This window comes from Panicum virgatum, chromosome 5K (assembly GCF_016808335.1).
Source record: "Panicum virgatum strain AP13 chromosome 5K, P.virgatum_v5, whole genome shotgun sequence".
Classification (NCBI taxonomy): Eukaryota; Viridiplantae; Streptophyta; class Magnoliopsida; order Poales; family Poaceae; genus Panicum; species Panicum virgatum.
The window spans coordinates 16,448,084-16,469,499 of record NC_053140.1 but is presented as its reverse complement, the minus strand read 5'-3'; the positions used below and the strand labels follow the sequence as shown (position 1 = coordinate 16,469,499).

Genomic DNA, 21,416 nt, shown 5'->3' with positions numbered 1-21,416 from the left:
TTGAACTGAAACTGGAGAGGTCGACTTGCATTCTCTTTTCTGGACCGGCAGGAAAGCAGGGAAATGACTTCTTGGCCAATCTTCACTCTGTTCTGCTAACAATCAGGAACAATGTTTTTCCTTCACACGAAATCAGCACTAGCCACCAGCCACAGCCACCCGAACAACTAGCCACCAGCCACAGCCACCCGAACAGAGCACTTGCCTATGTATCATTTGTCGTGCCAATGATTGATTCTGTCATCAGAACCTTTGCATATCGATTGATGTTTCTTTTAAAATAATTGACTAATCGTTTGAATGCTAGTTACTTCTCTTGAACTTGTCTTTCATATGGACGCCAAAAATGCTTGTCACAGACTCACACAGCTTGACTGTTGGAGCTTGGAGGCATCACTCTGGAGGATCTCTCGTCAGTCGGTAACTATTTGGCATGTCGCTGCTTCCACGCGCTGGCTGGCTAGTGGCTACCAACGGATTTTCTCGGGCGATTACATGCCAGGTTGTTCGGCTTATGAGTTATGACAACCAAACTAAGCACGTTGTAAATAAGGACTCTTGGATGTCATTTACTGGTTCTGCTACAATTTCTTCAGTGTCTAGGCAAATCGTGGCTACATTATATGACTAGAAATCTTGACAAAACAAGGCAGAAACCTAATCTTGCCATTTTGGTGCACTATGCTTATGCCTGAAGCAAGGCACTACTACCATTTGATTCCACAGACCAGGTCACAATAGAATTGCTGTTGCTGATTCTAGATCAATTTGAGCAGCTGACTGATCAGAGGTGCACGTGCACCTACTTATCAGTTATCTCGGATGTACAAAGGAGGTTCTCACTTCTCTTATGATGTGAACACCATCTCGGATGTACAAAGGAATTTTCATTGCCAGGAGCTTGATCACCAACAGGTCGTTCTTCCCATCCAGTAGGAACTCGGTTGCTCATCACCAACCAGCAAGCTGTGCTAAAGAAATGATGGTTGGTTTCTGGCAGATTAGAAGTTGTCTGATGTTTAGCTTGTCATCATTCTTGTTAGCTACTTGGTGGTCTGGTTTTCTTCTCAGGCCATAAATAGTTAAAAGACTCTGTAAAAAAACTTTTCCTTTCTTGCTTCGAAAAAAACTTTTCCTCTTTTGTTTCGAAAAAAATACTTTTCCTCTCTTAATGAAATTAGCAGTGCTCTTAGCCTCTTACCTTGCTCCCAAAAAAAAAGGAAAAGGTTTCCTAACAGATCTCTGCAACATTGGCGATAGTATGTAGAAAACTAAGCTTTTACCTCTGCATAAAAGACAAATTAACTTTGCTGGATACATAAGCAAGAAGCAAATGGCAAGGTGATATCATATCGACAAGGCACAGGTGTGTACCTCGTGTATCTCGATCCTTCGGCTTTTAGGTGAGAGGTCATCCTCAGCTAGGTTTCTTCCAGGGTTAAACAAAGAACAGATATACCTGCACAAAATATAATACCATTTTATTTCTTACAGCCTATGCTCAAATATTACCAGGATGAAAACATGCACTGAACACTGTAGGAAATTGATCCTTGTGTTTCTCACTATACTCCTTGAACTATTGCAATTTCTATTTCATCCAAGCAAAGAGAGTTTGGCTAGAACTCAAACTTTGGCGTAGCTTCTGTATACAGGTATTCAGAATAAAATCAAAAGATTACCCAATTGTCTTGTCCATCCAGATTCAGTAATTTTTTTAAGAAAAGATTACCACAATGAGGAATTGAATGAGTTCTAAGAAAAAGCAAAAAGAGAACCTTTCCTCAAGATAGGTCGAATATTCAGCTAGTTGGCTAGTGCAAATTATTATCAACTCCTTTCTGTTATCCTAGACATAGAATTTGGTAGAGTCGGGTAATGTTTATGTTTACCATCCTTAACAAATCAGCACCCTTAGCTGCTCAAGGAGGCTTAAGCAACCCTGTTTTATTTTTTATGGAGTGCCAGAAACAAAGCTAAGAGTAGCATGTCAAACTAGTCGACCAAGTCAAACTTGTGAGCTACTTTGGCACCACAACTGCATTTTCTTGTAACAATTATATATGACCTTTTCACCCATCTATGAACTTGTTGGATATATATATAGAGAGAGAGAGCAGAGTCTAGGCTTGAAACGAACTAGAATGAACCAGCATAGCAGTATAGCACAAAGAATACTTTGGGTGTCCAAGTGCACGCATATATGGCGTCCAAACCATTCTCCAAATCCTTCTTTGCCTTCTACCGTTTTATTCGCTGGAGACTAGGGAATCCACAAGGCCAGCACCATCATCGACGAGGCACAAGCAGGATACCTACCTATGCTGAGATCATCGAGGGGTGTCCAGTAGCCTCCCAATATGATCAGCATCGAAACCAAGTTCTACTCCTAGATATTGAAGGAGGACTACTAAGGTCTCAATCTCTCTTCCCTTACTTCATCCTTGTTGCCATAGAGGCAGGTAGTTTCCTTAGAGGTCTCATCTTATTATGCCTTTACCCGCTTCTCTCTTGTTTGACACAAGAAGCACAATCAAGGGTCATGGTCATGGTGTGTTTCTTGGGGTTAAGAGAGGAGGAGGTGATAAGGGTCGCTCGGGCAACATTGCCGAAGCATTTTCTAGAGGATATAGGGAAGGAAGGGCTTGAAGTTGTGAGAGGGTTCAAGAGGGTGGTGGGATTCAGCAGGATGATCCCTAGGGTTATGGTGGAGGATTTCCTGAAGGAGTACTTAGGCCTGGAGATGGTGGTGGGAAGGGAGGTAAAGTTGGTGAGAGGGCGTTATGTTGGTCTGTTGGAAGTGGAGCGTGAGAGAAGATTACAGCTGGATGAGCTTGAAGGGACAGAGATGGTAGGGTTTGGAAGCAGCTCCAGCTATTTTAGCCATAACAATCATCACCAGCTCTTCACTTGTTGCAAGGTTCGATGCTGAGCACTGACATGATTTGTCCATGTTTTCCATACTGCATCAATGTCAGTAAAGATACTGCATCATGTCATTTATTGTCCCACCTGATGGGTTTTATTGCAATTTTTGAGCCAATTAAATTCAGTTTGACTGTTATTTATTTTGCATCTGATAAGGGTTCAGTTGTTTGGTACATTTGGATCTAGTTATTTTATATGCATCCACAAAAGGGAGGAGATAAGTAAAGGATCTGTAAATTTATCATCATCTTAAGCATAGCATGATATCAGCTAAAAATACTCTAGCTTACTCTTAATATGTATGCTTGTATGTAAACATATTATCCATGATACATATGTAAGTAACATTTGCATGCATACATGGAATTGAAAACCTAAGCACTAAGACAATCAGTCATGAACTAGAATAATATAACTGAACCAAACTAGTTCACATTTTGTAGGCTCAGAGCAGGGGCGGAGCTGCAGTCATTCAACGGGGTCCGACGACCCCGATAACCACCGGCAAATGCCTTAGCATTACTGTTGTTTCATATGAAATGACCCCATAGAAAAATAAAATTACCCTACACAGACCCCGGTGCTTCGAATCCCTGGCTTCGCCCCTGGCTCAGAGCCACATACGTGCCTCGATTGTAGTAATATTTTTCTTAAGTGTCACTTTTTAACAGCTGTAAACCAGGACCATAAAACATGTACCATATCAGTGCTTATCTTTCTTAATTCAGCGCAGTTACACTTCCCTCCAGCATATATACGTGACATCTTACTTGCACAAGTTAGGTAGGCATTTTTGTACCACTAGTGGTTGTTGATGGCAGGACCACACATGCATATATTCCAAAAGGTAAAATATTGTTAAACTAGTATAAATATGCACAGATCATATACAATAACTTGTGATGGTGCAAGGTGGTGACATCTATGCATAAATGTCCATATCTGGACTAAAATGACTAGACAATATCTAGTATCATTTAGGTTCATTAGCTTTGCAATTTGTTCACATTTATTTACAATTCATCACATGACAATATATGTCTAGTACACATAGAATTTGTTTGATTAGTCAGTTTAACCAAACTACTTGATCAGACACTCAGACCCAAACAAGTACAAGGCACGATTAACTTTGAAATGCCCATTTTCTCAAAGGGGAAAACCCATATCATTAGCTATATATGCTTCGTGCCACTGAATATTTTGATTATAACAATGGATTAAAGGAAATATGTTCCTAGAGAAGGATAAAAAAGGGGGTTCAAATATAAGGGGTATGATTTAAATTTTGATTAATATATGTTCCAGTGAGATTATTCAGAGTAAAATGTTATGGCTCTAGAGGAAGTGAAACCTGCGTCCCTAACACTAATGTTATAAGTGTTAAGCGGCTGCTGCTTTTCACATAAACATTATTAAGTAACCATGAATGCTCAAAAAATCAAAACAGTGTTCCTACTAGAAATGCAGAGAATGTACTTGTTTTAGTTAAGTGATGATCCTAAGCAATTTTAATGTCTTAAAATCTTTGAACTAATTAAGAATTTTATCTCCAATTTAACTTTATTAATAGGAAGTTCATTGACCTTTTGAAACCAAACCATGTTTCATTCTACGTCAGTCGCGAACTATGTACAGACTCCTAAAAATCAGCACAAGTGCTTGGGAGAATGAATGTTAATCAAGTGCCAGTTTTTTTTTTCAGGAGGTTTACTTGGTAACCCCAGAACAAAAGAACCAATGGTCAACCTTGCCAAGAGACCAGTACCCGAGGCCCTTGATCTTCCATGATGGCAGGCTGACTTTCAGGCCTACTCCTCAAGCCACCCTCGCCATGTTCATGTGGCTCCCGCTTTCTTTCCCCCTCACAGTGCTCCGAACACTCATCTTTGTCAACCTTCCGTACTCTATCTCCCTCCCAATTGGGAGTGCATCCGGTGTCATAACCCGGGTCATCAACGCCCCAATCTCTGCCACTGGTAATGCAAACCATGGAGAACTTACCCAACCCAATCCACGTGGTCGCCTGTATGTATGCAACCACCGCACACTCCTTGACCCAGTCTACATCTCAGTGATGCTGAACAAGAAGGTATCAGCAGTGACATACAGTGTCAGTCGTGTCAGCGAGCTCCTGTCACCAATCCAAACCATCCGGCTGGCCCGAAACCGCGATGAGGATAGGAGGAGAATGGAGCACTCACTGCAGAAAGGGGACCTTGTGATTTGCCCTGAGGGTACCACGTGCAGGGAGCCATACCTACTCCGATTCAGCCCGCTTTTCGTCGAGCTCATCGACGAGGTCTACCCAGTGGCACTAATGAACTGGTCCAATATGTTCTATGGCACGTCTACTGGCAGGTCCAAATACATGGACCACTTCTACTACTTCATGAACCCGCACCCGGCGTATGTCGTCGAGTTCATGGACAGGATGCCAACCTCTGTGGTAATCAATGGCAGGAGATGTGAGAGTTATGAGGTGGCAAACATGGTGCAGGGTGAGATTGGTAGGGTTCTTGGGTTTGAACCTACTAAACTAACTCGCAAGGACAAATACATGATTCTAGCAGGAAATGAAGGGATTGTGGATACAAAGAAGTAACATATGACAATCGTGTAAGATGAGAATATATCACACTACAGGAACTTGATGCTAATACGATTCCTAGCTGGGTTTGATAGATTGTTTAGAAAGGTTATATATCTACCCTATCAAGTGTCAACATGTCTGTCTGTCATGTACAGCAGTGAGAATTATAAGTTGTTTAAGTTCTGTACATGTGTATAATGTTACTAATCTCTTAGTATGTATGTGAAGTGATATAGCTAAGTTTTCGATAATTAAGAAACTTATATATGTAAAAGAAGCATGTGCTAGTCTTAATATTATGTATTGCGCCATTCTTGCATCAGTCCTGTTGTTTCTATGTGTATCCCGTGCTTAAAGTAGAAATACAGACCAAGTGCATTCTGACAGCCAACAAGAGCAATGTGCCATACTTTCATATGTACTCCGTATGATTGCATATAGTGAAAGTCCAAGCATAAACCCCTTGCACTTACCGCTTAACTCAGCATATGAGAATGTCAAGCCATGGAGCGAGTGCTAATACGTTTCAGATTGCAGCCACTTCTTCTTTCGTTAGCAAAACAACCACTGGTAATACACTGCAAGCCAGAACTCAAATTAAATAAAACCAGTCTTATATGTGAAAAAGTAGAACATACCAATCAAAATAGCAAGCTAGTATATTGAGTCCCAAGCATTCATCTAAACCATCATTCTCTAGGTCAATGAGTACACAGCATCACATTACATGAAGTTAGGTTTATTCATATTAGAAGGGCACACAAACAATAATGATGGTGGCATTGTACCCAAAAGAACTTACTATAAAAGAATCAGAAAAAATTAACAATAAAAGAATCAGAAAATTTAACTGTAAAAGAATCAGACAAAACCCAGTAAAGTCAAACAGAAGGGATGCCATTGAAACAATATAGTCAAGATGTTTTAGCATACTTACCATAAAAAATACACATGTTAACTAATTGACATTGACATGTTGAATAAAATTGCAGAAATATAACATCATGTTAGTAAAGCTGGTCTTTGAGGATATCAGCCCCAAGTAATTGTACAAAAGTCATGAGCAAATCTCACTACAGGTCGTCATTCCTTGCTCATTTTTACTAGTAATTCTCTTTTGTTCAAAACCTTTCAGATACATGCCCAAAGATTCAGTTATGGGTTCAAAATAAGCTGAAAAAATTATGATAGAAGGGCATGGATATAATCAAGGTTGTCTGTAAAAAATTTGAAAAAACTGTGATTTACTTAAAAATTTATCATACCTGTTTCTTCAGCCTGAAGAACTTTTCAGATATGTAATGCCTTACAAAGCTAGTAAACTGTATAGCAGCATTAGTAATAACAAAAACCATGTTTATCAGATGAACAAAAAATAACATGGGATAGCTTAAAACATAAGATAATATACAAAATACACAGCTCTTGTAAGTTTACTTATGATTACTTCAATCAATGATTTTAAAGCTGTATTTTCCTCTAACACAAAGGAGGGCTGTGTATCTTTGTGATATAGAGAGAAAGAACGGCCCCCTTACAATAGCAACCACCTTATCTCACCTAGGGGATGTGTAGGCTTCTGTACATGTTGCGATTCTAAAGCAGTAGTATGGGGACCCACTAAATATGAGTAAGATCTTTTTCTATCATATATACCACCCGCTCATCACCGCAAATGCCATGATATCATATATACCTTATCTCGAATGTATAGATGCCTACCAACTGATAACTGAAGCTTCACAAGAAGTGATACATATCTGTCAGTGACAGTTGATGTCGACATTGGCTCATAAGTTGGTCCCTTCCTTAAAAAGATGGCCAGTGATACATACCTGTCAATGACAGGAGTATAGACAACCATTAAAACCTTTGGAGACACAGATGAACTACCCTTACCACTGCATTAGGTATCTTAATGGCTTCTGTTGGTGTATATGTGAGCTCATGTATAGAGGCACATCTAGAGGCCCATGTATAAGATCTATATATCCCACTCTTCTAGGGTTTGGAGGAATATAAGCCATTATTCTCTCCATCATGATATCATTAGCCTAGGGTTAGGGTTCCTCTCCTCCCTCTCCTACCCAGCCGCCGCCGCCGCCGGCAGCCATGGCCGGCCGCAGGCCGCCGCCGCCTCCTCTCTCCTCCTTCCCTCCCCTACCCTCCTCTTCCCGCCGTGTCCTCTGCAGGCGCCGCCGCGTCCCGATACGTCGCTTCCGTCGCCGTCTGGACCCCTGCTCCGCCCGGATCCGCAGCCGGAGGGACCCCTGCCGCGGCCGCCGCCGCCCTGGTGGCCCTTGCGCCCCTGCCCGACCCCGCCGCCGCTGCTGGTGGTGCGGGCGCGGGGGCTGCAGGTGCAGGGGCCACGGATGCGGAGGGCGGAGGAGGCGCGCTGCTGCCTGGGGCCCAGCCTCAGGCGCCGCCCGTGCTGCCTGCGCCGCCTGGGCCGCAGCTGCCGGTGCTGCCTGGGCCGCTGGCGCCCGCAGCCGCCGCCCATCGCGCCACTGTCGCGGCCGGCAAGCAGCCCGCCGTCGACGCCGCACTTCCTGAGGCTTCTCCCGCGTGGACTGGGCCCGGGATGCCGCCCGAGGATGTGCCGCTCGCCGCCGCCGCACTCCGTGGGAAGCAGGCCGACGCCGCTCTCGCTGCGGCCCTCCTCGCCGCCAAGTCGGAGGCCGCGGCGGCCCAGGAGCGGGTCCGCGTGGCCGCCCTCGCTTGGGAGCCCGAGCGCGCCACGGCCGACGCTCTCGCTCGTCGGGTCGCTGAAGCAAAGCACTAATCCTCCTCCCCGGCCCGCCGTCCCCTTCGTCGAGCACGCCGCCTCTTCCTCCCACCAGGCCCCGCCCTCTGGATCTAGAGTGCGGTACGACCCGGCCGATCCCATGGTCGCCCAGCTCCACCTCCAGGCCGTCGGCATCCAGAACATCCGGGCCCTGGTCACCGTCCTCCTCGACCTGACGTCCTCCTATGGACGCTAGCGGGACCAGGTCCTGCTCGCCCTCCGCCGCTACGCCCTCGACGACCACGTCCTCCTCGACACACCGATCGAGGCGCAGGACGTGGCGTGGCTGCGCCTCGACAGCGTCGCCATGTCCTGGATCTTCGGGACCATCTCCCTAGATCTTCAGGACCTCGTCAGGACCCACGGCGGCACCGCGCGGCAGGCCTGGGTGGCGCTCGAGGGGCAGTTCCTCGGCAACGCCGAGTACCGCGCCCTCCAGCTCGACGCCACCTTCCGCACCTTCGTGCAGGGGGACCTCTCCGTTGGTGAGTACTGCCGGCGGATGAAGGGCATGGCCGATGCTCTTCACGACCTCGGGGATCCGGTGTCCGATCGGGTCTTGGTGCTCAATGTCCTGCGGGGCCTGAGCAGCACCTATGACCACCTGAAGAGCTGGATCGCCCGCCAGAGGCCCTTCCCCTCCTTCCTGCAGGTCCGGGACGACCTCGCCCTCGAGGAGATCACCAGGGGTCTCGCGCCCGGATCGCCCTCGTCCACCTCCACCGCGCTTGTCGCTGCTCCACCGGCTTCCTCCGCCGCCCCTGCCACCTCTCTCCTTGGTGCTACTCCCGCCGGGCAGTCCGGAGGTGGGGGGGAGGGGGCGAGGACGTCGGCGGCGGGGGGACGTGGTGGTGGTGGCACTGGTGGCCCTGCTTCTGGGGGTACCAGTACCGGTGGGGGCCGTCGGGGCGCACCGACTCCGGCTTCGACTCCCGCTTTTGCCCCTGCCCCTGGAGGTACGCCCTGGCCATCCTTCAGCAACCCATAGTCAGGGCGCATCTCGATGTGGCCGTTCCAGAGTCCGGGAGGGGGGCCTCGTACTCTGCTCCAGCCGGCGGCCATGTTTACTAGCGCTGCTCCACTCTTCGCGCCGTCTTGGACCCCGCCCGCTTAGCCCAGTCAGCAGCCGACCTGGCCTGGGGGTGGGACCAGGCCGCTCTGGCGCAGTCCTTCAGCACCATGGGACTGACGTCGCCGGTCAGCACCGAGTGGATCGCCGACTCGGGTGCCTCGTTCCACACTACTCCTGATGCCGGTATCCTCTCTTTTGTCCGACCCCCACACCCCTCTTGTCCTTCTTCTATCATGGTTGGTGATGAGTCTTGCCTTTCTGTCACTGCCGTGGGTTCTACTCCTCGTCTTCCTAATGTTCTTGTTGCTCCTCAAATGGTTCACAACCTTATTTCCATTCGCCAGTTTACTGCTGACAACTCCTGTTCTATCGAATTTGACTCTTCTGATCTTACTGTGAAGGATTCGGCTTCTCGGCGTCCGTTCCTCCGATGTGATAGCCCGGGGCCCCTTTACACTCTTCGGCTTCCTGCTTCCGCTGCTCCGTCTTCGACTTCTTCGTATACTGCCTTTGCCGTGACGCCTTCTTCCACCACCTGGCACCGCCGGCTTGGTCACCCCGGCCGCGACGTTTTGGCTCAGCTCAGCCGTAGTACCGATGTTCTATGTACTAGGGCTCCTGCTGAGCACTTTTGTCATGCGTGCCAGTTAGGTCGTCATGTTAGACTTCTGTTTTCTTTTTCTTCTTCGCATGCTGCGCATGCTTTTGATCTTATTCATTGTGACCTGTGGACATCTCCTGTACTCAGCATGTCTGGCTATAAATATTATCTGGTCATTGTTGATGATTTTTCTCATTACTCTTGGACTTTTCCTTTGTGCGCCAAGTCTGAGACCTTCCCCACTCTCCTCCACTTCTTTGCCTGGGTGTCCACTCAGTTCGGCCTCACCGTTAAGGCCGTCAAGTGTAACAACGGGCGGGAGTTCGATAACTCCACCTCCCGTTCCTTCTTTCTCTCTCGGGGTGTTCAGCTGCGTATGTCTTGTCCGTATACCTCTGCTCAGAACGGCAAGGCTGAGCGGATGATTTGCACGAAGAACGACGTCGTGCGCACCCTTCTGATCCAGGCCTCTCTGCCCCCGCGCTTCTGGACTGAGAGCCTCCACACCGCCATCTACCTGCTCAACCGCCTTCCGTCCACTGCTTCTCCGGCTCCCACTCCACATCACGCTCTCTTCGGTACCCCTCCTCGCTACGACCACCTTCGGGTCTTCGGGTGTGCATGTTACCCTAACACCTCCGCCACCGCTTCTCACAAGCTGGCGCCCCGCTCGACTCGTTGTGTGTTCCTCGGGTACTCCCCTGACCACAAGGGGTACCGATGCTTTGACCTCACCTCTCGCCGCGTTCTGATCTCCCGACACGTCGTCTTTGACGAGTTGGATTTCCCCTACTCCACCTCCTCCACACATTCTCCTGACCCCGAGCTAGAGTCTTTGTTTCCGACTGACCCGGTGGTTCAACCACCGTTACCTGTCTGTCCTTTTCCTGCAGGTTTTGTCGGCGCACCGGCACCGCTTCCGGTGATCCCTGCTGCGCCGAGCGCAGCCTCGGTGCCCGCGATCGCGCCACGCGCGGCCCCCGGACCTCCGGTCGTGCCGCGCGCGGACCCGGTGTCTCCCGCTGCGCCACGCGCGGCCCCGGTGCCTTCCCCTGCCCCTGCGCGGTACGCTCAGCCGGTGCAGGTGTACCGGCGTCGTTCGGCGTCGACACCGGCGCCACCTCCTGCTCCGGAGGCTCCTGCGACGCCTACACCGGAGCCGTCGCCGCCGCCGCCGCCGCCTACTCTGGCTCCCTCTCGAGCCGAGCCGGAGGTGTACCACCCGCCAGTCATCCATCGGGATCCTCGGCATATTCATCCCATGGTGACTCGGCGGATGGCGTCTCAAGCCGCGACTCTCTCCGCCACCGAGGGAGAGCCGCGGGTCTCTCCGGTACCCTCCTCTGTCCGCGACGTCTTGGCGGATCCTCACTGGCGTCGCGCGATGGAAGAGGAGTACGCGGCTCTTCTTGCCAACCAGACGTGCGACCTCGTGCCGCGTCCGTCTGGTTGCAATGTGGTGACTGGCAAGTGGATCTGGACGCATAAGCGTCGGGCTGATGGCACACTGGAGCGCTACAAGGCTCGCTAGGTTCTCCGGGGGTTCACTCAGCGACCTGGTGTGGACTATGATAAGACCTTCAGCCCAGTGGTGAAGCCCGCTACGATGCGCACGGTCCTCTCTCTTGCGCTCTCGCGCTCCTGGCCTGTGCACCAGCTGGACGTGAAGAATGCGTTTCTTCACGGCACTCTCTCAGAGACTGTCTACTGCTCTCAGCCAGCGGGATTTGTGGACTCGAGTCGTCCGGATATAGTCTGCCGGCTCAACAAGTCTCTCTATGGTCTGAAGCAGGCTCCTCGGGCTTGGTACTCTCGGTTCGCCACGATCTTGCTGACATTGGGGTTCACCGAGGCCAAGTCCGACACGTCTCTCTTCATCTACCGCCGTGGGGATGAGACTGCATATCTGCTGCTCTATGTCGATGACATTGTGCTCACAGCCTCCAGTCAGCAGCTACTTCAGAGTGTCATCTCCTCTCTGCAGTGTCATCTCCTCTCTGCAGCAGAAGTTTGCTATGAAGGATCTGGGTCAGCTCCACCACTTCTTGGGCGTCATTGTTGAGCCTCACCCGTGTGGTCTTCTCCTTCACCAGCGGCAGTACGCACTCGATATTCTGGAGCGGGCTGGAATGACTGATTGCAAGCCCTGCTCTACTCTTGTCGACACTCAGACGAAGCTGTCTGCTGATCTGGGTGATCCGGTGGCTGATCCTACTGCCTACCGGAGTCTGGCTGGCGCTTTGCAGTACCTCACCTTCACCAGGCCGGACCTCACCTACGCTGTTCAGCAGGTCTGTCTCCATATGCATGATCCCCGGGAGTCACACCTTGCTGCACTGAAGCGTCTCCTCCGCTACGTTCGTGGCACTGTGGACCTCGGCCTGGTGCTTCACCCCTCGTCCTCTGCTGAGCTAGTGGTCTACACCGACGCTGACTGGGCTGGCTGCCCGGACACTCGTCGCTCTACTTCCGGCTACGCCGTCTTCCTAGGCGGCAACCTGGTCTCCTGGTCGTCCAAGCGGCAGCCGGTTGTCTCCCGCTCCAGTACTGAGGCGGAGTACCGGGCTGTCGCTAACGGCGTGGCGGAGGCGTCCTGGCTACGACAGCTCTTGACCAAGAGCACGCTCGTCAAGAGCACGCTCGTCTACTGCAACAACGTCAGCGCCATGTATCTCTCCACCAACCCCGTCCAGCATCAACGGATGAAGCATGTGGAGATCGACCTACACTTCGTGCGCGACAGAGTCGCCATCGGCGATGTTCGGGTACTCCATGTCCTGACTACCTCCCAGTTTGCTGACATCTTCACCAAGGGATTGCCCTCCTCAACGTAGCCGGTGGCTAGTTGTGGCTGCGGGGGGTATTTGCCCTTTGTACTCTATTTGTACCCTCTTCTTGTCCAGTCTTGAACACCGCTGCGCCAGTAGTTCAGACTGGGGGGGTGTTAGCTTTCTTGTTGTCCAGTCTTGAACACCGCTGCGCCGGTAGTTCTGACTGCGGAGGGGGGGTGTTGGTGTATATGTGAGCCCATGTATACAGACCCATCTAGAGGCTCATGTATAGGATCTATATATCCCACCCTTCTAGGGTTTGGAGGAATACAAGCCACTGTTCTCTCCATCAGCTTCTAGTTCTAGTAAGAAATACACTTACATTTTCTTTAGGGTCATTTTGATCCATGCCACTACAATTTCTTGAAGTTGGATTTCATGTTGAAATCCATGCCATTGAGTGGCATGATTTTGAACGTGACACCCAATTTCACAGAGTTGTGGTGGCACGAATCGAATTTTCCCTTTTCTTTATGTTAGTCTTGCCTCTGTTAAATTCTCTATACAGTGCATAAACAATTTGTTTAGTTCTGGGCAGGTACTATTAGAACTCAAACCTCCAGAATCAGTTTCTGCAACATTTGATTATGAATGGAGGAACCATTTAAGAAAAAAAATTATCATACAGCTCTGGAAATATTGTCAACAAAATCATTTCCAGTTTCATCCATGTGTTGAGCTAAGATCTGCAATACCTCATCTGCCAAACTAACTTGAGGACTGCTACTGTCAGCTGTGCTAAAGCTATACACCTTATCTTTTACCTCTATCCAACTCAATCTGACCTCCTTACTGCTTCCTGTGCCCCTCAGTAACCTCCTTGTCACAGCATACTCACCCCATTTGCTATCTGCAGCGTATATGTTTGCAAGCAGGACATAAGTCTTCACTTCATCAGGATTAATCTCAATTAGTTTCCTTGCAACTAGTCTGCCCAGATCTACATTCTTGTGCATCTTGCATGCATCAAGCAATGCTCCCCAGACAGGTTCATCAGGAGTGATTGGCATTGTATCAATGAGATTAAAGGCTTCTCTCAGCATCCCTGCACGAGCAAGAAGATTGGTAACACAACCATAAATCTCCTTGTTAGGTTGAATATCATACTCAAATAACATTGACCTGAAAAGGTTCCATCCTTCATCTACTAAACCAGCATGGCTGCAAGCACTGATAAGGCCCATGAACACAACATGGTCTGGATGAACCCCAGCATCGACCATGGAATTGAACAGCTCGATGGCCTCATTCGCACACCCATTCATCCCATATCCACCAATCATTGATGTCCATGATAGTATATCCTTGCAATTCATCATGTTAAATACCTTCTTAGCATTAGAAATGCTTCCGCACTTGGAGTACATGTCTACAAGGGCATTGGAAATCTTTAGGTCATTGTCATAGTTTCTCCTAAGTACAGCCCCATGGACCTGCTGACCACACCTCAGAGCTGCAAGACCAGCACATGCTGATGTGATGCTAGTTAGAGTCAAGCAATTTGGCTCAAGATTCATGTCAACAAGCAGCTGCATGGCCATTAGAGGATCACATCGGCTAGATCCAGCAATAATGGTATTCCAGGTGACCAAGTTTCTTTCAGGCATCTCATCAAAAAGCCTCCTAGCTTCCAGTATGCTTTCACAAGTGCAGTACATGTCGACCAGAGAATTTGCAACAGCAAGATTCACTCCAAGAGCTTTCCTTATGGAGAGTACATGAATTTGCTGTCCAAAACGTAAGTTACCTACTGAAGCACATCCATGGATTGCAATAGAGCAGGTGAAGGGACTCAGTTCAACATCATCCTGCACTGGAGAAACAGCAGCTATTTGATCATGCAAACAGATATGCTCTTTACAGATGTGAGCTACAGCAAAAATTCCACAGGCAAATCTGACTATGACATCTCCTGACACATTTACGATCTAACTAAGGTGTAAAACTGTAAATAATGCTCTCACTACAGATGAGCATGTTAATATTTTGACAGCTGAATACTTTAATAATCATCATTTCCTACTTATATTAGAACAGTTAGCAGCATAGAAAAGTTGATCCAATATTAAAGTTCAACCTAATGAACGACTAGCACATTGTTGAATTCATAAGGATCTAAGCTTTAGGTATAGTTTACGAAGTACAGATGGTTCCTCTGCTTTTGTTCAATAATCATACGAAATCCTGCCTTTAGCTTCAGTTTACAAGGTATACATGATTCCTCTACTGTTTCCTTATTGCTTAATCATGAGCCCGGCCTTTAGCTATAGTTTGCAAAGTATAGATTGTTCTTTAGCTCTCTCCTTAATCATAAAATAAAATAATAAAGTCTATAAATTCGTTTGAGCCTTATAAGCATGACACGAGAAATATTGAAAAAAAAGGAGATATTTAGAAGATGAAGAGATAACTAAACCTGAATGATACTTTTGAACAATTGCAGCCCCGTGTTCTCCTGTCCCAATCGGACATAACCAGCTATCATGGATGTCCACGATGCAGCCGTGCGCCGTCCCTCCAGCGCTTCGAACAGCCTCCTCGCGTCCACAAGGCCGTCCCCGTGGGACGCGTACGCGTCAATGAGCGCGTTCACTACATACGGCATGTGGTCCACGCCCCGCATCACAGCGACGGCATGGATCAATGCTGCGCCGCCGCCGCCGCAGACGCCGCCGCTGCCACGGCACGCGGTCAGGACGCTGGACAGAGTGAACTCGTTGGGGACGACGCCGGCCGCGAGCATGCGCCGGAAGGCGTCGCGCGCCTCACGGTGGCAGCCGCTGGAGGCGTAGCCGGAGAGCATGGCCGTCCACGCCACCACGTCCCGGTCGGGCATTTCGTCGAACACGGCGCGGGCGTGGCGGACCGCGCCGCGCGCGCATAGGGATTTGATGAGCGTGGTCGCGTGTTTCAGCGACATGGGCTTCTTGTGCGTGTTTCGCTTCGGGCTTGGGCTTCCTCTGCGGATCACTGGGTTACTATGGAAGTGTTGCCAAAAAAAAAAAGAGGCTGGGGGGATGGGGAAGTTTTTTTTTTTTGAAACCTTTCATCTGGATACAGCTGTAGCATCTGTTTGTATACAGACACACACCTACACCACACACACGCACACCTTACACACACCACAAGTATACAACCAGACCTACAACTATACACAGATATCAAGACGCGTCCTTAGAGAGATCAATAGAGTCATCGAGGCTCCGGCGACGGGCGCATCGCAGCCCCTTTGTGGCTCCACGCGTTGAGAGGCTCATCTGAGATTATTTAAGGAACATACTGTTCCCGGGTGCGAAATCCGCGTCGAGCGGCGCTCGAACGCGGACGGCGGGCGCTCCACCGAGCGGACCCAGCCAACCGAGCTACAGCTCGTTCGCGGGGAAGTTTCAGCAGGGCCAGGCCTTCTGAGTTCTGACCTTTTTTAGTTTACACAACATCAAGAAATTCTTTATTTTTGTATTTTTTTATAAGATTTAGTGTATCTTCATATTTTAACATGATGCAAACCTTTTGAAATGCGCAAGTATGATAAAACAAATCGATGTATATACACCTGCCAAAAACTATGGAACATGATGCGCCCACCACCGAGATCGTAATAAGGGGCATATAAGGGGAAATTTTCTATTTTTAACCTATTTTTAAGTTTTATTTCAAAAATAACTCATCCAAATAAATATTTGCAAATCTAATTTTTTTTGTCGCGTCAGTCCACGTGACATGTCAAAAATATATTGTCACACCACATGCATTGGCGTAACAAGGTGTGCCGCGTTGACACGCCCTAGAGGTAAGGTAAGGTAGCCGATTACTAACAAGCCCAGTTCGCGTCCAATCCCCCAAATACAACAAGAGGTACCCCCAATTCCCCAAGGCACTCAGCCTGCTGCTGCTGCGCCTCCGTTCAATGTACCACGCACGGGTCGAAACCCAGCCAACACCGGCCAGCTGAACGCATGCAACAGCGACAGACCAATCTGCCGGAAGCACACCGCATTTCCTTCCCTTTCCTTTCTTGCTGCCTCGGGCGATCAAGGATCGGAACGCATTGTACTACCAGCACGTGCCGTATTACTTGTCAAGCCTCTCATACTACTACTAGTCTACTACTACTGTTCAGAGAACAGGTGCGCGCGGGCCGCGTTTTGCTGGAGCCACGGGTGGTGGCGCTCGCCGCTCGCGCGCACTAGCGGCGGCGCTCGAGCCGCCCCATCGCAGCCGCTGGATCCGAGGCTCGGACGGCCAGGATCGTCTTCGCGGGCACCTTTGTATGTGTTCCCTAATGCGCGTTTAATTAAATTAGCTTTCGGTGGCCCAGGCCTAGCTAGAGCGAATTAAGAAAGTGATTGGAGTAAGACGGGCGGGGCATCGAGCACGTGGGGCCAGCCAGAGAGGCTGCGCGGCGCACGTCAGCCGGTCTTCACGTTGACGGCTCGCTGACCACCGTTTGACCGGGCGACCGGAGACCGGCGACCACGTCTGACCCCGCGGCTGGGCTGCCACGCAGCTCGTTTGGAGTGTGGACAACTGGGCCGCGTAGCCTGCTGGCCTCCCTGCCAGGTCACCCGCCTCGCTGGAGGCAGCTGATAAAGCTTGTGTACATTAGTAATCCAGGATTACTAATCCTTCGTCAATTAGTAGAACACAAGAGAGGCATCTCTGCTTCAAGCAGGTCCAAGTAGGTTGTGACAAAATTCACAAAATGGGTCACGGGGGCGGCACGCATGTATGTCCTATGTATTCTCTCATTCTCTGCGCCCTGCATTAAAATATTCATATGCTCATTGCATACTCCTTCCTCTTAAAATAAATACTTGTTTTGCCTTCAAATTTTATTCCACAAAAATATTCTTTTAGATTATAGTAAAGCACATCTAACTAAAGCACTATCAAATATCATGACAAAATTGTATAGAGAACGGTTTGGAGCCAATCGAATGCTTAAGTTTCTGGTTCCAATACATTTGCATTTATTGAGTATATAGGGAACCAAATAAACGGCATAATTTTTAATCACAACTGCTATAGTTAATTAGAAGTAATATGGTTATTTTCCACCGCTAATAATATGTTTGAAATTTTCTAACCGAATACTTGTTTTGGGATGGAGGAAGTATACGAGAAGCCATCGACCCAATAGCGGAGTAACAGAATTCGCCACCTACATCTTCTTCAGCTAAGAAATAACCTATGGATGTCCTGTAGTAAAAACTTGTATCATCTCACTTATAAACAGATAAATTACATTCAGGCGGTAGGAAGTTAGTACTCGTACCTCTTTCCTGCAGCTCTGCAAATTCCCTATTCGCGTTCACTCATTGTCCTAATTCCTCTGTTAGTTTTTTTAGATAGCCTTTATTTGTTGAATGAAAGGTACTACGACACTAAAAACTACATATAGACACGACGATGCGAAATAGGGATGGATTTGTGTTCATAGTGGAAAATTAATACAGCTCCGTTTATATTAGGTTTCGTAAGAAATTAAATAAAGAAATTACGAAGGAACACACACAGTCCTCTTCTTCACCTCGAGTTGAGTGAATGAAGTGGATCATTGAAATCAACATGGAAACCTTGTACAGTTAAGGTCAATATCAATGGTAGTTTTATGGCATTAAATTCTATACCACGTCATCAATTTTGAATTGGAGAACGTACACTTGTTAGAATTTAATGCCATGAAACTACCATTGTGATTGACCTTAAATTGATAGTTTCATTGAATTGGAGAGTTCCCCAATCCTACTTTGAAATACTTGTTCTCCAATTCAAAATTTGATTCATTATTTTTCGGAAAAGACGTAAATTAAATCAATTTCATTAGTTTAGTACTTGGTAATTTTCCTTTCACTAAGGTCAGTTTTCCTCTGCTCACATATTTGCGAAATTTCTCATTGCCCCCTCAACCTTTCGACTTTGAATTGGTAGCTTTCTTTCGTCTCCCTCTTGTCATAGAAACAAATGTGTTGCAGCAACATTTGAAAGGGTTTTTGCTTCCAAAAAAACACATTTGAAAGGGTTTGAACATACAAACATACCGCACGTACAAACACGAGCCATCTCCACACTAGGAGGTCATCACTCATCAGTATTACACTAGGAGATCTCATCTTGCTCGCTGCACATTATTACAGGGCAACTGTACATGCTCGAAGAAGATTCACCCTAATGTTTTTGTTTTCTAAAATATATAAGAAGAAAAAAAAATGCTCATAGCGAATCGTTCAATTAAATGGTTTTTATTTGTCATAAGTCTGCTGATTATTAATCAATTGTGTCAATCAGATAACACTACAAAAAAGTTGGGTCACTAGTACGTAGCAGCATACGTATATCGATCAGTACAGCGGTTGCTGCCAGATATCGTCCAAACTCCACAAACTGTCTCCAGTTTCTTCAAATAATCCGAAGTCCGGCAGCCCGGCGGAATCAGCGTCGTCGTGGCTGGCGCGCGCAAGAAGCTCGGACCAGCTCTCTCCGAACATGTCACCGCTCGTCGTGCTCGAGCAGCCGTTTTGGCATTGACTGCTCGTCTGGAACTGCGCTGCCGGCGACGTCTCCCACGACGACGGCGACCCGGTCACGCACGACGCGGCGTCCGGTGAAGTTGCGCGTGCGCAGTTGCTGATGATGGGTGCAGATGCAGCAGCGTTTTGGTACGCTGGTTGGGATGTCGGCGCGTGCTGCGCTGGGCTCGCGGCGGAGTAGTAGTGCGAAACGTCACCGGCGGCAGCGGACTCGTCGGCGTGGATCCTCTCGAGCAGGCGCGGCATCCAGAGGTTTCTCATGGCGTCGTGGAAGCGGCCGCTGCCGACGTCGCAGCCGAGCTGCTTGGCGTGCTTCTGCACCCGCGTCCGCCAGTAGTTCTTGACCTCGTTGTCGGTGCGGCCGGGGAGGTGCGCGGCGATCTTGGACCAGCGGTTGCCCCAGCGGGAGTGGAGGTCGAGGATGAGCAGCTGCTCCCGCGGGGTGAAGCCGCCGCGGCGCACCCCGGGGCGGAGGTAGTTGAGCCACCGGAGGCGGCAGCTCTTGCCGGTGCGGCGCAGCCCCGCGGCGAGAGCCAGCTCGTTCCACCGGCCCTCCCCGTTCGCCGCCACGTAGCCCGCCAGCAGCGCGTCCTCCTCCGCCGTCCACGGCCCCCGCCGCAGCTCCGCCGCCGCCGCCGCGGCCTCGTCCTCGCCGACCCCCGCCGCTGGCGACGGCAACCTGATCATGCCGCCGCAAGGAGACGACGTCCACAGCGCCTCCATCTCCATCGACGCCGGAGGCCGGAGCGACCGAGTGAGTGAGTGAGTGAGGGAGTGAGCTCGATGTTGAATATGGGAGCTGTCAGCTGTGAGTGTGTGAAGGTGCGGCGAGGCTGTCGATGGGGAGAGGGGCAGGGTGGGCGCGGGGGGTTATATAGTGGGTGGGGGTGCGGGCCGGCGACGGCGAGGCGCGTGGTGGGGTGGTCAAACGGGGAAGGAATAATCGAGCATGTGGCCGCAATGGCGATAGTTTAGCGCGGCCGCGCACAGGAGAGGAGGAGGCGGTGCGCGTGCTGCCGGATTGGATTGCATCAGTCGCCGACGAGGCGGGCGAGTTGTTTAATCGCGGGGGCAGCGTGGCGGGGGTTTGAACGTTGACCCGGTGCGGCGACCTTTCTCTCATCTCCGGCGACGCGCGGCGGGAGGGATGCAGCTCGCCAGCTCGGCTTTGTTCTTTCTCGCCCGCTTTTTGGATTTTTTTTTTGGTGCATCGGCGTGGTTTGGTCGTCGTCGGGGTGATGAGGAACAGGGGGCTGTGGCTGGCTGGCTCAGCCCACCCGGGTTAGTCAATTTAGTGCTGTGGAATCGATTCCGCTCCAAACTGTTATGGATCAACTCACAGGGGCGACGTCGTCGTCGCTCTTTCCATCCTAGTGTCCTCAAATCGAGCATCCGCAACTCCATTCCGTTCGTGCGTTCCGCGAGGGCATCTCCAATGTACCCGGCCTCTAGTCACAAATATTAAGTGGCATTTTCATGCATCAATATTTTTTTATTTTTAAGATTACACAGTACAACTCAGACACTCACAACGCACGCACACTCACACCCTACGAATACACATATGCAAATCCTACCCCTATGAGCATCTTCGAAGACTGAGCCGGCAAATCATCGAGATTGACAAAGGCATCACATGCGCCTCGCTGTCGACGGGAACGTCGCCTACCACTTAAAGCACAACGCCGTTAAATCTCAAAATATTCACTCCCACGGGAAGTCGAACCCAGAACCTCAGGTGCTACCGAGGCTCTTATAACCACTAGGCTACAGGACCGAGGCTCTTATAACCACTAGGCTACAGACCCTTTCGCTTCATTCGTCAACATTTGCTCTCAAATAAAACATAATTTTTAACTAGGAACTTTTAATAATTGCAGGGCATATAAAATTACATTTTAATGAAAACTACTACCCGCTATTGAAAATCTAGCGGTACTAATTTTAAAAATTGAGACTCTATACATAAAAAATAGTAATTTCCATCAAACTTTAAATGATTTTACTGCACATAATCCAAGACGACGTCACTTGTTTGCCGTGGAACCAAGTAGAAGTAAAGTTGGTCCAAAGAGG

The 21,416-nt window shown here is 49.1% G+C and overlaps 3 protein-coding genes and 1 long non-coding RNA gene across 6 annotated transcripts; 1 reads left to right on the top strand and 3 right to left on the bottom strand.

The window, feature by feature from the left end:
* Window positions 1–542: 542 nt before the first annotated feature.
* On the bottom strand, window positions 543–7,677 carry LOC120706660. 2 transcript variants are annotated; one of them, XR_005688393.1, is made up of 4 exons: window positions 5,995–7,677; window positions 1,375–1,459; window positions 1,202–1,285; window positions 543–966 (listed from the first exon to the last, which is right to left on the bottom strand). It is a non-coding gene; the product is annotated as an uncharacterized LOC120706660 (long non-coding RNA). The 2 variants fall into 2 exon arrangements; XR_005688392.1 differs by having other exon boundaries at window positions 543–1,285.
* LOC120706659 (probable glycerol-3-phosphate acyltransferase 3) lies at window positions 2,127–5,780 on the top strand. The gene is made up of 2 exons (XM_039991346.1): window positions 2,127–2,920; window positions 4,634–5,780. The coding sequence occupies exons 1-2, from the start codon at window positions 2,204–2,206 to the stop codon at window positions 5,531–5,533; spliced, it is 1,617 nt and encodes a 538-aa protein (XP_039847280.1). The 5' UTR covers window positions 2,127–2,203; the 3' UTR covers window positions 5,534–5,780.
* A 5,618-nt stretch (window positions 7,678–13,295) lies between the features above and the next one.
* LOC120706658 (putative pentatricopeptide repeat-containing protein At1g56570) lies at window positions 13,296–15,779 on the bottom strand. Of its 2 annotated transcripts, XM_039991345.1 has the most exons (3): window positions 15,227–15,779; window positions 13,506–14,618; window positions 13,296–13,382 (listed from the first exon to the last, which is right to left on the bottom strand). In XM_039991345.1, exons 1-3 carry the CDS (start codon window positions 15,728–15,730, stop codon window positions 13,362–13,364), a joined length of 1,638 nt encoding a protein of 545 aa, XP_039847279.1. In that variant the 5' UTR covers window positions 15,731–15,779; the 3' UTR covers window positions 13,296–13,361. The 2 variants fall into 2 exon arrangements, with proteins under 2 accessions (XP_039847279.1, XP_039847278.1); XM_039991344.1 differs by having other exon boundaries at window positions 13,364–14,618; window positions 15,227–15,778.
* Window positions 15,780–18,874: 3,095 nt separating this feature from the next.
* LOC120706656 (transcription factor JAMYB-like) lies at window positions 18,875–20,169 on the bottom strand. The gene has a single exon (XM_039991343.1). It carries the CDS (start codon window positions 20,067–20,069, stop codon window positions 19,152–19,154), a length of 918 nt encoding a protein of 305 aa, XP_039847277.1. The 5' UTR covers window positions 20,070–20,169; the 3' UTR covers window positions 18,875–19,151.
* Between the last annotated feature and the right edge of the window lie 1,247 nt (window positions 20,170–21,416).

Bases quoted from the DNA above. Each gene is read 5' to 3' on its own strand.
- LOC120706659 (XM_039991346.1), top strand. From the start codon at position 2,204: ATGGCGTCCAAACCATTCTCCAAATCCTTCTTTGCCTTCTACCGTTTT. The intron at 2,921-4,633 runs GTTCGATGCTGA...TTTTTTTTTCAG, and splicing joins AGCTCTTCACTTGTTGCAAG to GAGGTTTACTTGGTAACCCC.
- LOC120706658 (XM_039991344.1), bottom strand. From the start codon at position 15,730: ATGTCGCTGAAACACGCGACCACGCTCATCAAATCCCTATGCGCGCGC. The intron at 14,619-15,226 runs GTTTAGTTATCT...TCTCCAGTGCAG, and splicing joins TGTTCAAAAGTATCATTCAG to GATGATGTTGAACTGAGTCC.
- LOC120706656 (XM_039991343.1), bottom strand. From the start codon at position 20,069: ATGGAGATGGAGGCGCTGTGGACGTCGTCTCCTTGCGGCGGCATGATC.